Here is a 15,081-nt window from a genome sequence, read left to right on the forward strand (position 1 = left end):
TATAATAAAAAAAGATCAATTTTACTCTATTCGTACAATGTAATTCCCTGACAAAAGGGTTCGGTTTGAACCCCTTTCATGCTACTTAGTTCCGCCATTGCACACACACAAGATGTCTCTCTCTATGTAATACGCATATGCTATTAATACTTTCCCTTTTATTTGTCTAATGAAGGTTTTTTTTATGACTGAGAAATCTATCTAACCCTTTGGGTCACCTCTTTATCCTTCTCCACTTAAATATCAGAGATGGCTCTGTGATACAAGTCACTCAACCTTTGTTATTGAGCTAATCGCTTGGGGCTTTTTCTAATGAAGCTTTTGTTTAACAAGTGATACCCTTTAAATAAATACTAGCCCATATCTCAAGCATACGCCTCTTGACAATGATCAAATTAATATACATGATAATAACTTATAGCTAGCTAGCCACTCTGAATCAATTGTTTTATAAATCCATTGATTTTTGAATTGGATTTTGGATTGAGGACAACTGTATGGATGAAATTGAGTTAGCATCGAAGAAAAAGTATGCTTATCTAACCACACTTAAGAATAAACTAGCATTAACGTATAAAAATGTCAGTCATTCCCCCCCCCCCCTTTTCTGATACAGGTCATAATTGTTAGATTAAAGAGCCACTAATTTTATATATAATATGTAGATTTTAGGTCACTAAACATAAACGCTTTTTTACTTTATAGCACCATTTTCAAAGTTTAGTCTTGTAAAAACTTTTCTAGACAGTTTTCTCACAATCAAAGCAGCAGCAGTAAGGGTATCTACATAAAAATTATCATAATCTTGATATTTGGGCCAGCATAGATATTAAATAACTCTATCTATCAAAGCTTGGACAGATGAAAAGAAATTACCTAATGTTTCGCCTCTGCTGACATTTGAACCTGAGACTACATAGTTCTATGCTTACTCTACATCTATCATCTATGTACTATAAGTCCCATAAATTTTGCAGAACTTAACAGTTGAAAAGTCAGAAATAACTCTCATTAGCTAATCAAGAAACTCCAAGTTGGAAACATCTAAGTCTGAACAATATATTTGTTTTGTTTATTCACTTCTTTATTTATAATCTTAGAATAAGATCTTGTGAAATTGCATGCATATTCCAAGTGGCAATTTGTTTACTATTCTGCCAATAAAAAAGAGTGTGGCAAAAGGGTTAAGGAAGGCAAGTAACTTGCATGAAAGATTTTATTTTGGTTTGTGTATTGCACGTAAGGAGATTGCCCTAAGACAGTACTGACACTTGACAGGCAAAGTTCACCTCATGTTCTCAAACCAACCCCTTGTCAAAGACTATATATCTTTAGCACAATACACAATCTCTTCGATCCTTTGATTGATTTGCAAATACAATTGAATATGGTATTAAAGCAGATAGACATGCTAGGTTCACGTCTTGCCGCCACCATTGACCAAAAAAAACTCCACAACTTGATTCAAGAAAAACAAAATCAGATCTGAGGACGAGTTAAGACATAATTAAAATCATATTTTCAAACTTTTAAATGAGGTGATCATACTATTCAATACAATAATTAAAAACGGATTGTTGACCAAGTACAAATAATAAGGATACTATCAACCTAAACTGATTAGTTATAAACAATTGACTATGTCAGCATACAAATAATATCTCCACTTTATTGCAGCACCAACAGTTCTGAAGTGTGCTCTGTACATGTAGAGTTGGGAACAGAAACTTCCCCTTATGACCAAATAAATTTTTCTTCTTCATTAGAGTAATGCTTTGTAAATATTTGCTTCTATAGCATTAAAGAAAGACAATGAAGTCAACTTTCTCAAGTCTATTTATTCTCTTTCAGAATTATGAAATTCCAATAAATATAGATCAATAGCAGCCTGCAAGTTCTCAGCTACCAGCGAGACTCATCTCACTAGTGCGTGATGACAGATTAAAGAAGCAAAACAGCGCAAAAATCGTGGAATTTATTAAAATTTGATACAAAAAGAAGGTACTTAAATAACTAGAAAAACAAATATTGAATTTAAGACACTAGTATTACACAAATATTTGACATAGCAATTCTCTTTGATTATCAACTTAAAAGACAAAGCTTCTTTCTGGTTACTTAATTCCCTGGTAAATAAGCAGAAAAATGGATAATTTTTGTGGTATATTCTCTTCTAACTGAACCTTTCTCCCTTCCATTGCTCCCGGATCCAAAATTGTCTATATATGTCCAACCATAAGCCTATTACTTATTTCTTGATCCTCCGGTGGCCATTTTTTAGAACTGAACATAACAAGTACAATTCATGTACAAGTTTGGATAAGCAGAAGGCCTTGCACAAATTTTGCTGAATTTAACTGTGAAGTGATGATGCACTAGCATAACTTACTGGACCAGGTTCAATAAACCAAATTTTACCGAGGCTCAACAAACACAGAAGTTGTCCGGGTAGGCACATTAAAGCAACCCGAGGATGCATCATATGTTGAGTTCTTAACAACATCATCAGTTGAGTTCATCTGGAGATGCAAAAGTAAAATGAACATCTTGACCGTCATACACGGAAATGACATTGTATTAATACTTTTATTGGCTTCCTTCGACTACTTCTAGCGTTGGTTCTTTTCATCTTTTGCACAAGTTAAATATAGTGAAAACAAATGTAAGACACCTGCAGTAAAGGCCCAAATGTGAATTAGAGCTTTAAAAACTCAACTGAGTTGACTTTAGTCAACATTTTGAGAAATCAGACCCGTATTAGTGTTTTGACAATTCTTGTAGGTCCGTATCATGATTTGGGACTTGGGCGTATGCCCGGAATCGAATTTCGAGGTCCCTAGCTCGAGATATGGAATTTTGATGAAAAATTAAAAGCTAGAAAGCTTAATGATTTTAAAGAAATTACTGATGTTGGATTTATTGACCCCGGGTCCGTATTTTGGTTACGGAGCCCGGTGTAGGTCCACTATAATATTTATGACTTGTCTGTCAAATTTGGTGAGAATCAGAGTTGATTTGACGTGATTCAGACGTCCGGTTGTAAAAATAAAGGTTTTAAAGTTTTCTTAAAAATTTTCTTTGATTTGTTGTCCGATTCGTAGTTCTAGGTGTTAGTTTGGCGATTTGATCACGCGATCAAGTTCGTATGATATTTTAGGACTTGTGTGCAAGTTTGGTTTGGAGCACTGAGGGCTCGGGTGAGTTTTGGATGGGCTACGGGACGATTTCGAACTTAGAAAATCTGGTTTTCTGCAGACTTCAGGCTTCTGGCGTGTTCTTCTTCTCGAAGAAGAGCAAATTGGGGCTCGCACGTTTTTTGCTTCGTGTTCGCGACATAGTGACTGTGTTCGCGAAGGCTTGAGGTTCAAAGCTTCGCGTTCGCGGTCGAAGCGTCGCGTTCGCGGGGAAAAATTAGCCTTCGCGTTCGCGAAGGGTATCTCGCATTCGCGAAGGCCAAGCCAGGCAAGCATCGCGAAGGCCAAGCTAGGCCAAGCCAGGCATCTCGCGTTCGCGAAGGCAAGCCAGGCAAGCATCGCGAAGGGTAAAAATCCCGAAAACAGAACTTAAGTTCTAGAAATGGGGTTTCAACCCATTTTCAACTCTTTTCCATTTTTGAGCTCGGGTAAGGCGATATTTGGGCGTTTTTCACAGAAAAACATTGGGGTAAGTGTTTCTTATCCTATATTGATTATATTTCATGATTTCATACTCATTTATATCATGAATCTGTTAATTTATGGAAGAAAAATCATATTTTTATAAAAATCTTCCAAAAACGAAAATTACAGATTTGAAGGTCCATTTGACATCGGAATTGGATAATTTTTGTATGGTTGGACTCGTCTCGGAATGGGTGTTCAGATTTCGTAAGTTTTTTTTGAGATTTGAGACGTGGGTCCCACTGCCGAATATTTTAATAAATTTCGGATTTTTATCCAAACAAATTGTAAATTCATATGTAATTAATTCCTATCATTCATATTGAGTATATCGAATTGTTTGTGAATAGATTTGAAGCTTTTGGAGAAAAATTTAAAAGGAAAAGTTGTGATCGAGTAATTGATTGGAATTTGCTAAGCGAGGTAAGTGTCGTGGTTAACCTTGACTTGAGGGAATAGAACCCTTAAATTATTTGTTATGTGAATTGCACGTGACTGTCGAAGATGTTTAATTCTTCCTTTTTATACCTACATACTCAAGTACAGTATCTCTTTCTTAATGCTGATGGAAAAAGCCACTACCGGAAAAATAGACATAATACTCACTTCATCCTGTTTTATATAACTTTGTCAGATCAAATACGAAATTTTAGATATTAATTTAATTTGTTTATATTAGTTATGGTGAAAATATTAGTGTGTACGGTCAAAACCGATTCTCAGTCATAATGGCCGGTCGAGACAATGACGTTTCAATCGAAGGGTATCCACATGACAAGCTCGGACAAATTCCGAAGTAGGGACGTCGAGCTTCGCGCTATAAACGGCAAAACTCGATATCATTATCGAGTCCGTGTTCGAATCGAATACGGTGCAACACCGATCGATACGGGCCCCGAATATCGATGCCCCAAGGCAGAACCGAGCTCGAACCAAGACTGGGGGTTCGACCTAACACCGAGCTCGAGCCAGTGCCAAGCTCGCAGACAAGAGCCGTTACAACCGCACCGAGGGAGAGAATCTTGGCGAGAATCAAGGAAGAGACAAACCATCATGGGTCCTCCACTATATGCATTATTTTAGTATGTTGTTATAGATAAAGCAGCTATCATCTACTATAAAAAGGGGGATAGACTGCAATAGAGGCAAGTTCTCCAAGATACATTAAGATTTCATTGTACTTGTTTTTCTAATTCACTTCAGTCTTCCCGTCCATCATTCCCATTTTATAGCAAAAATACTTCTATTGTCATTTTGTATCAAAGGGATTCGCATACCCTTAGAACCATATCTAAATTTAACGTTATCCGATTTTTCGGGTAAACAGTTTGGCGTCCACCGTGGGGCTAAGGGTAACAGTGATTGTTTGATATAAATCTACACTACACTCCAGCTTACAACTTCAAAATGGCTCTACCTATCGACCTCGAAGCCGGCCTTTAAGATGAAACCAACAACTTGGCGCCCGGGGCCGGAAGGCTACTTGACGACGGCAACGAGGCTCGAATCGAAGAACCCGAAATTCGAGCCGAAGTACCATTGGATATCAATTCACAAATAGCTCTAGAAGCGAATCAGCGTTCTGAACCGGAAAGAAGCGTTCAGGGCGGTGCTCGACCCATAGCCCGAGACACCTACAGCACGGGGGAAATCGGGGTCAGCTTGTGTATGATTTTCGAAATGTTACAAGCCCAACAAACAGCGATAGCTCAGTTGCAGAGCCGAACTCATATGCAAAGCGGGCCGAACTCCAATCCGCTTCTTCGAGAAATCACCCCCAGAACAGAGCCCGCCGTAGTGAAATCAAACGAGCAGGAATCGGGGACCGCTCCTGAAATTGCTAAATTGCTCGAGTAACTCACAAAACGAGTCGAAGCCAACAACAAAAAAGTGGAAACGTATAACGCTAGGGTCGATCAAATCCCGGGGGCTCCGCCAATGATAAAAGGGCTCGATTCGAAAAAATTCATACAAAAGCCTTTTCCCTCGAGCGCGGCCCCAAAACCAATCCCCAAAACATTCCGTATGCCCGAAATTCCCAAATATAACGGTACGACCGATCCTAACGAACACGTCACCTCCTACACATGTGCCATCAAAGGCAACGATTTAGAGAATGATGAGATCGAATCTGTGTTGTTGAAAAAGTTCGGAGAGACCCTCGCAAAGGGAGCAATGATCTGGTATCACAACTTACCACCAAATTCCATCGATTCTTTTGCCATGTTAACAGATTCGTTCGTAAAAGCACATGCTGGTGCCATAAAGGTTGCAACAAGGAAATCAGATCTCTTCAAAGTGAAACAAAAGGGTAACGAAATGCTGAGGGAATTCGTATCCCGATTTCAAATGGAACGTATGGACTTGCCACCGGTCGCAGACGATTGGGCCGTACAAGCTTTTATCCAAGGATTGAACGAGCTAAGTTCGATAGCATCACGTCGGCTGAAACAAAATTTGATCGAGTACCCAGCAATAACTTGGGCAGATGTACACAACCGGTACCAATCAAAAATCAGGGTTGAAGATGATCAATTGGGAGCTCCGTATGGGCCCGTATGTCAGAACCACACAACCACTAAAAATCAGAGGGAAATCAACAGAGAACAAAGGTCGACCAGAGACCGATACCAACCGTACGGCACAGATCGGATGAACAACGGTTCAGCATGTAATGCGGTTCGGAACAACCGAAGGACTGATCGGGGACAAAATTCTCGGGGACTTATGAGCAAGAGCGGCTTTGATAAATATGCTGATCCTATAGAAGTCCCTCGATTATCAGAGTATAACTTCAACATAGGTACATCCATCATCGTATCGGCCATCGGACGCATCAAAGACACCAGATGGCCTAGACCCATGCAGACTGATCCTGCCCAAAGGAATCCTAATCAAATGTGCGAATATCATGGCACCCATGGCCACAGAACGGAAGATTGCAGGCAACTAAGAGAGGAAGTGGCCCGCTTATTTAACAAAGGACACCTTCGGGAATTTCTGAGTGATAGGGCGAAGAACCATTTTAGGAACAAGGAATTCGGCAAGCAAAACGAGCCAAAAGAACCGCAACACGTCATTCACATGATTATCGGCGGTGTCGATGCCCCTCAGGGATCGATGCTTAAACGCACTAAAACATCGATTGTGAGGGAAAAGCGATCTCGAACGTAAGATTATACACCCATAGGGACTTTGTCCTTCAGTGATGAAGATACAGAAGGAATCATCCAACCCCATAACGATGCACTGGTAATATCCGTACTCATGAATAAAACTAAGATTAAGCGTGTGTTAATTGATCCAGGTAGCTCGGCCAATATTATCAAATCGAGGGTCGTAGAACAGCTCGGCCTGCAAGATCAGGTCGTACCCGCAACTCTGGTTCTAAACGAATTTAATATGGCATGTGAAACCACCAAAGGCGAGATTATCCTACCAATAAACGTGGCCGGAACCATCCAGGAAACAAAGTTTCACGTGATCGAAGGTGATATGAGATATAACGCCCTTTTCGGAAGGCCGTGGATCCACAGCATGAGAGCCGTACCCTCGACCCTACACCAGGTCCTCAAATTCCCAACATCGGGAGGTGTCAAAATAGTGTACGGAGAACAACCGGCTGCAAAGGAAATGTTCTCCGTCGAAGAAGCAAAATCAATATCCTCGTCTTCGCCGATAAAAGGATCAGGTTCAGAAGGAGACACAATCGGAGAGCAGAGCGCCAAATAGCAATCACAGACATCGGCTTCGACCCAGCCAGGTAAGCAGAACATTGAAGAAGATGATGACGACCGATGGATCCCTCGATCCTTCGTAACCCCCGATGATTTCGATGCCACCAAATCAACAATTGAGGAACTTAAGCAAATCATATTGATCGAACACTGGCCCGAACGAAAGGTATACCTGGGAACGGGTTTGAGCCCCGAACTCAGGAAGAAACTCATTTAATTTCTTATCAATAACATCGACTGTTTTGCCTGGTCCCATTTAGATATAACAGGGATCCCGCCGGACATAACAACGCACCAGCTAAGCTTGAACCCTAGGTTCAGACCGGTGAAGCAAAAAAAAAAGGCCCCAGTCCGAGGAAAAGCACGCATTCATAAAGGATGAGGTAACCAAACTTCTCAAGATAGGGTCCATTCGGGAGGTAAAATACCCCGAACGGTTAGCCAATGTGGTTGTTGTACCTAAAAAAGGAAACAAACTTAGAATGTGTGTGGACTATAAGGATTTGAACAAAGCATGTCCCAAAGATTCCTTTCCACTGCCCAACATCGATCGCATGATCGATGCCACGGCCGGCCACGAGATCCTCACCTTTCTCGACGCCTATTCCGGGTATAATCAAATTCAGATGAACCCGGACGACCGGGAAAAGACTTCATTTGTGACCCGACATGGAACGTATTGTTATAACGTAATGCCCTTCGGGCTAAAAAATGCAGGAGCTACTTATCAACGCCTAGTAAACAGAATGTTCGAAGAACAAATAGGTAAAACAATGGAAGTCTATATTGATGACATGCTAGTTAAGTCCCTGCGCGCAGAGGACCATTTGGCCCATTTGCAGGAAACGTTCGAGATTCTGCGGAAATACAACATGAAGCTCAACCCCGAAAAATGTGCATTCGGGGTCGGGTCGGGCAAGTTCCTCGGCTTCATGGTGTCAAATCGGGGAATTGAGATCAACCCCGACAAAATCAAGGCCATCGAAGACATCACCATCATGGACAGCGTGAAAGCTGTACAAAGGTTAACGGAAAGAATTGCAGCCTTAGGCCGGTTCATTTCAAGATCATCAGATCGAAGTCACAAATTTTTCTCCCTACTCAAAAAGAAGAACGACTTCGCCTGGACACCGGAATGCCAACAAGCATTGCAGAATTTGAAACGATATCTATCGAGCCCACCACTGCTTCACACTCCAAAAACCGACGAAAAACTATACTTGTACTTGGCGGTATTGGAAGACGCCGTAAGCAGTGTCCTAGTTCGAGAAGATCAAGGTACGCAATTTCCCGTTTATTACATAAGTCGGACCTTAGGAGAAGCGGAAACTAGGTATCCGCACTTAGAAAAATTGGCACTTGCACTGGTAAGCGCATCTAGAAAGTTAAGGCCGTACTTTCAATGTCAACCCATAAGTATATTAACCACCTGCTCACTCCGTAATATTTTACATAGGCCCGAACTATCAGGCCGATTGGCCAAATGGGCCATCGAACTCAGTGGGTACGATATCGAATATCAACCTCGTACGGCCATCAAGTCTCAAATTTTGGCAGACTTCGTGGCCGACTTCACGCCAACCCTCATACCCGAAGTCGAAAAGGAACTCCTTTTGAAATCGGGTATATCGTCCGGGGTATGGATCCTTTTTACGGACGGTGCTTCAAATATAAAGGGGTCCGGGTTAGGCATAGTTTTGAAACCCCCCATGGGTAACATTATTAGGCAAGCTATTAAAACTATCAGAATAACTAACAACGAGGCCGAGTATGAAGCCATGATTGCAGGTCTCGAACTAGCTAGAAACCTGGGAGCAGAAATCATTGAGGCGCATTGTGACTCTTTGATGGTGGTGAGTCAAGTAAACAAAACCTTCGAAGTCCGAGAAGGTAGGATGCAAAGGTATTTGGACAAACTGCTTATCACTTTACACCATTTCAAACAATGGACCCTACGGCATGTTCCACGAGAACGGAATAATGAGGCCAATGCTCTTGCAAATTTGGGATCGTCGGTCGAGGTAGATAATTTAAGCTCGGGGACTGTCGTTTAACTTTCAAGATCGGTAATCGACGCCGAAATAAATTCTACTAGCTTAACCTGGGATTGGAGAAACAAGTATATTGAATACTTAAGAAATGGAAAGCTCTTTTCAGACCCTAAAGATTCCAGGGCCCTACGGACTAAAGCTGCTCGATTCACGTTGGCTGCGGACGGAACACTATATCGAAGAACATTCGATGGACCGATGGCGGTATGCGTGGGTCCGGGAGATACCAATTACATCCTCCGTGAAGTACACGAGGGCACTTGTGGCAATCACTCCGGTGCCGACACATTAGTTCGAAAAGTGATCAGAGCGGGGTATTATTGGATCGATATGGGCAAGGATGCGAAAGAATTTGTTCGTAAATGTGACAAATGTCAAAGGTTTGCGCCGATGATCCATCAACCCGGAGAGCAACTTCACTCGGTCCTATCCCCATGGCCATTCATGAAATGGGGAATGGACATCGTCGGCCCTCTGCCATCGACCCCAGGTAAAGCCAAATTTATTTTATTTATGACTGACTATTTTTCTAAATGGGTTGAAGCGCAGGCGTTCGAGAAAATAAGAGAGAAAGAAGTTATAGACTTTATTTGGGATCATATCATATGTCGATTCGGGATACCCGCCGAAATAGTGTGCGACAATGGGAAGCAATTCGTTGGCAGCAAAATCACAAAATTCTTCGAAGATCACAAAATAAGGAGGATATTATCAACACCATACCACCCCAGTGGGAACGGTCATGCCGAATCAACGAACAGGACTATTCTTCAAAACCTGAAGAAGAGATTGAACGACGCAAAGGGAAAATGGAAAGAAATCCTGCCCGAAGTCCTTTGGGCATACCGAACAACGTCAAAATCCACGGGGGCGACCCCATTCTCCTTAGTATATGGTTCCGAAGCATTAATACCAGTCGAAGTCGGTGAACCTAGTCCCAGATTTCGATTCATGACGGAAGAATCAAATAACGAGGCTATGAACACCAGCCTTGAATTATCGGACGAAGGACGAGAAGCTGCCCCCATCCGATTGGCCGCCCAAAAGCAACGAATCGAAAGGTATTATAATCCAAGAACTAAACTTCACTATTTCAAGCCCGGGGACCTAGTATTAAGAAAAGTCACCATCAATACTCGGAATCCAAACGAAGGAAAATTAGGACCAAATTGGGAAGGACCATACCAGGTGCTCGAGAGCGTGGGAAAAGGATCATACAGGCTCGACATCATAAACAACAAACAGCTATCAAGCAGTTGGAATGTATCACATCTAAAACGGTACTACTGCTAAGGTACGACCTTTCCATATTCATCTAACTGACCCATGCAGAAGTCCGAACAAGAGCTGAAGAAGATCTTTCGCTTTAAAACACGCGTTGCACTCTTTTTCCCTTAGACCGGTTTTCTCCCAAATGGGTTTTTCGGCAAGGTTTTAATGAGGCAACCATCGATCGTGCTGCACTTTTGACAATATCCGAGGCCTCTTTCCAACCGACCTCGAATACCGGGGGGCATCAGGGCCCTCAAATACATCGAGTTCAGATGCAAGAAAGTCATCTCACAACAATAGGGTTCCAACAGGAAAAATTGTAAGAGCCAAATGGTCAAGATGAACCATGCTCATATAGATTAACCCAAACATAAACACATGTGCAATGGCTTGAGATTTATTGTGCAACCAGAATTGAGCCTATGGGCTACTTTCATTCCGAGTTCGAAATAATCACTCGAATATTAAGCCTACGGGCTACTTACATTACTTCGAGTTCGAATCATTCACTCGACTAAGCCTACGGGCTATCTTTATTTCGAGTTCGAGCAAACACTCACTCGACCATTGCGCCTACGGGCCACATTATCTCGAGTTCGAAACATTCACTCGACTAAGCCTACGTGCTTTCTTTATTTCGAGTTCGAGCAAACACTCACTCGACCATTGCGCCTACGGGCCACACTATCTCGAGTTCGAAACATTCACTCGACTATTAAGCCTACGGGCTACTATTATTCCGAGTTCGAGCAAGCACTCACTCGACCATAAAGCCTATGGGCCACATTACTTTGAGTTCGAATCATTCACTTGACTAAGCCTACTCTTACTTTGAGTTTACATTAACTCAACCAATACATTACACCTACGGATTATGTTCCTTCAAAGTTTGAATCATCGACTCAACAAGCAAACCCAAGGGCTACAAATCTGATCGATCGGAGAGATTACAAGGTCAACATTTGATCAAAAGTCTTCACAAAACAAAAACAAGTCGACCTCGTTATACATATATATACAAAAATTGCCTACGTGATTAAATTGCAAACATGAAGAATTAGAAATTAAGCTTCCTGGTCGAGCTCTTCCCCGTCCTCAGATCCGCTTTTGCTACCATCATCATCATCATCAGAGGCCAAGGCTTCGGCTTCGGCTTCCGCTTCGAGCTCTTTTGTCTTTTTTACATCTTCGGTAAGGTCGAAATCTCGAGCGTGTATCTCCTCGAGGGTCTCCCTCCGAGACCTACACTTGGCAAGTTCGGCAACCCAATGAGCTCGAGTATCGGCGGTCTTCGCCGCTTCCCGGGCCTCCATCTGAGCAGCCTCAGCATCAGCCCGATATACAGCAATGGACTTATCCGCCAAGACTTTCGACGACTCAACCTCCGCCTTAGCCTCAGCAAGTCGTGTTTCAAGCTCCTCGATCTTCTTAGCTTGAACCGACCCCTTTTGCTTGGCTCTTCAAATTTGGTTGCCAATTTATTCTATTTTGCTTATGATATGTGTTAGTTTATAGATATGTATAGTGTAGTCTTGTCCCACATTGGAAGAGGAGTAATATCTCCTTGTAGTGTATAGCTATAAATAGGGACCTCTTGTATTGTATTTATCATCCAATATCAATAACATATTTTCTCCCGTGCCTTCTCACATGGTATCAGAGCATTAGTGAGAAAAGATCGCTGTGCGTCATTCCAGCGTTAACCGGGAAGAAAGAACTTAGTCATCGTGTAATTTTTCCGGTGACCTAAGGCTTGTCTAAGTGAAAGTCACTTTCTGTCGGTGTTGTGCTAAAACCAACACCACCATCAGGTAGATCACCCTCCGACTACCAACCCCTTGAAATTTTATCCGGCAGAAAAGCCGCCACGCTCCTTCACGCGCCGGAAACAACTTTTCCGACGAGGGTTCCGGCCATTTTTTCGCGAAGTTTCTTCAGGACAGTGTGTTCTCCTCAAAATTCCGAGCCTACCCATCTAATTCAAATTAAATTCCGACCACTTTTATATTTTTCCGGCGTGAACAGTGACTTCTCTGGCCATTTTTTGAAAATATTTCTTCAGGACAGCTTGCTCACAAAGGAATTCCGAGTCTATCCATCCTGGTTACAACAAATTCCGACAACTTTGGAATTTTCCGGCGAGCTACAGTGTTTCCGGAGTGAATAGTGTTCCGGCGCAGAACAGTGTTCTGTTTTCCTGCTGTAAACAGTGTTTTTCAAGCTATTTCTTCAGCTACTACTACAAATTGTAGCGACATGGGGACCGATGCTTTGAATAGTCAGATGGTTTCTTTAGCAGAGTATATTGAGTTCCTTCAGTATAAAGCATGTAAGCAGACATCGTCTGAGATAGCTTCCGTTGTTCAAACAGGTAATAGCGTGACTTGTTTCTCCCAATCTTCATCCTCTGAGTTTTGGGTCATTGATTCAGGTGCATCAGATCATATTTCTGGTAACAAATCTCTTTTCACTACTATTTCGTATTCTCAATCTCTTCCAAAAGTCACAATGGCCAATGGGTCTCAAACCATGGCAACTGCAATAGGTCAAGCAAGCCCACTTCCTTCCTTACCTTTAGATTCAGTCCTTTATGTTCCCAATAGTCCTTTTAATCTCATAGCTGTTAGTCGCTTAGCCAAATCACTTAAATGCGCTGTTTTATTTCTTGATGACCATGTTTTTATACAGGAACGCAGTACGGGGCGGATCATTGGTACCGGGCGTGAATCAAACGGACTTTATTACCTTATCCTTGCTAAATCACATGGACTCACATCTTGTCTTCCTTCTACAACTTGTCCTATTACTGATTCACCAGATTTATTACATAAACGGTTGGGACACCCCAGTTTGTCAAAACTTCAGAAAATGGTATCTGGTTTATCTCACTTGTCAGCTCTAGAGTGTGAGTCATGTCAGCTTGGTAAGCATACCCGCTCCCATTTCCCTCGACGTCTTGATAATCGAGCAGAGTCACCTTTTACTTTAGTCCATTCAGATATTTGGGGTCCTAGTCGGGTCAGTTCCACCTTAGGATTCCGCTACTTTGTTAGTTTCATTGATGATTATTCCAGGTGCACTTGGATATTTTTGATAAAAAATCGATCTGAGCTGTTTTCTATTTTCCAGACCTTCCACGCTGAAATTCAAAATCAATTTGGGGTTTCTATTCGCACATTTCGTAGTGATAATGCCCGAGAGTATTTGTCTTCCCCATTTCAGCAGTTTATGAAATCTCATGGGATTATTCATCAAACATCTTGTCCGTACACATCTCAACAAAATGGGGTAGCTGAAAGAAAAAATAGACATCTTATTGAAACTGCTCGTACCCTACTCATACAATCTCATGCTCCGTTGCGTTTTTGGGGGATGCCGTTCTTACATCTTGTTATCTTATTAATCGTATGCCATCTTCAGCTATCCAGAACCAAGTTCCATTCTCTGTCTTGTTTCCCCACTTACCTTTGTTCTCTCTTCCACCCCGTATCTTTGGAAGCACTTGTTTTGTCCATAACCTTACTCCAGGAACAGATAAGTTAGCTCCTCGTGCTCTTAAGTGCGTATTTCTGGGTTTCTCGAGAACACAAAAGGGGTATCGATGCTACTCTCCTGACCTCCAGCGGTACCTTATGTCCGCTGATGTTACCTTCTTTGAAACCCAATCATACTTCACAGGTTCAGGTCATCACTTAGATATTTCTGAGGTACTGCCAATTTCATCTTTTGGAGATTCAGTCACTCCAGCTCCACCACCTACAACTCCAGTTGTAGCTCCACCACCTATAGCTCCAGTTGTAGCTCTACCACCTATAGCTCCAGTTCCACCACCTACAATTCCGGTTGTAGCTCCACCACCTATAGCTCCAGTTCCTCCACATAATCCAGTTCAACCTTCTACAGCTCCACCATTCTTGACTTATCATCGTCGTCCACATCCAGCATCAGGCCTAGGTGATTCACGCCCCGCATCAGATTCTGCACCTACTGCGGACTTGTCTCCTCTTAGTCAACCAATTGCACTCCGCAAAGGTGTACGATCCACACTTAATCCTAATCCCCACTATGTCGGTTTAAGTTATCATCGTCTGTCGTCACCACATTATGCTTTTATATCTTCTTTGTCCACTGTTTCTATCCCTAAGTCTACAGGTGAGGCACTATCTCATCCAGGATGGCGACATGCTATGATTGACGAGATGTCTGCTTTACATGCGAGTGACACTTGGGAGCTTGTTCCTCTTCCTGCAGGTAAGTCTACTGTTGGTTGTCGTTGGGTTTATGCAGTCAAAGTCGGCCTGGATGGCCAGATTGATCGGCTTAAGGCTCGTCTTGTTGCAAAAAGATATACTCAGATTTTTG

The 15,081-nt window shown here is 42.2% G+C and overlaps 1 protein-coding gene across 11 annotated transcripts in view; it reads right to left on the minus strand.

Annotated features, from left to right (window-relative positions):
- Nucleotides 1–1,984: 1,984 nt before the first annotated feature.
- The window catches only part of LOC107762742 (pullulanase 1, chloroplastic), a 32,690-nt gene continuing 19,593 nt past the window's right edge, over nucleotides 1,985–15,081 (minus strand). For 6 of the 11 annotated variants that reach the window (XR_012698174.1, XR_012698173.1, XR_012698178.1 and 3 more), the window contains one exon: nucleotides 1,985–2,519. Coding sequence is in view for 5 of the 11 variants with exons in the window: in XM_075228452.1 (XP_075084553.1) it covers nucleotides 2,415–2,519 (105 nt within the window). In the remaining 6 variants the exon portion in view is untranslated. Of the gene's footprint in view, nucleotides 2,672–15,081 lie in introns of all 11 variants that reach the window. The other 5 variants (XR_012698176.1, XR_012698175.1, XM_075228454.1 and 2 more) reach the window with 2 other exon arrangements.

The sequence above is a fragment of the Nicotiana tabacum genome, chromosome 13 (assembly GCF_000715075.1).
Source record: "Nicotiana tabacum cultivar K326 chromosome 13, ASM71507v2, whole genome shotgun sequence".
NCBI classification, from domain to species: domain Eukaryota; kingdom Viridiplantae; phylum Streptophyta; class Magnoliopsida; order Solanales; family Solanaceae; genus Nicotiana; species Nicotiana tabacum.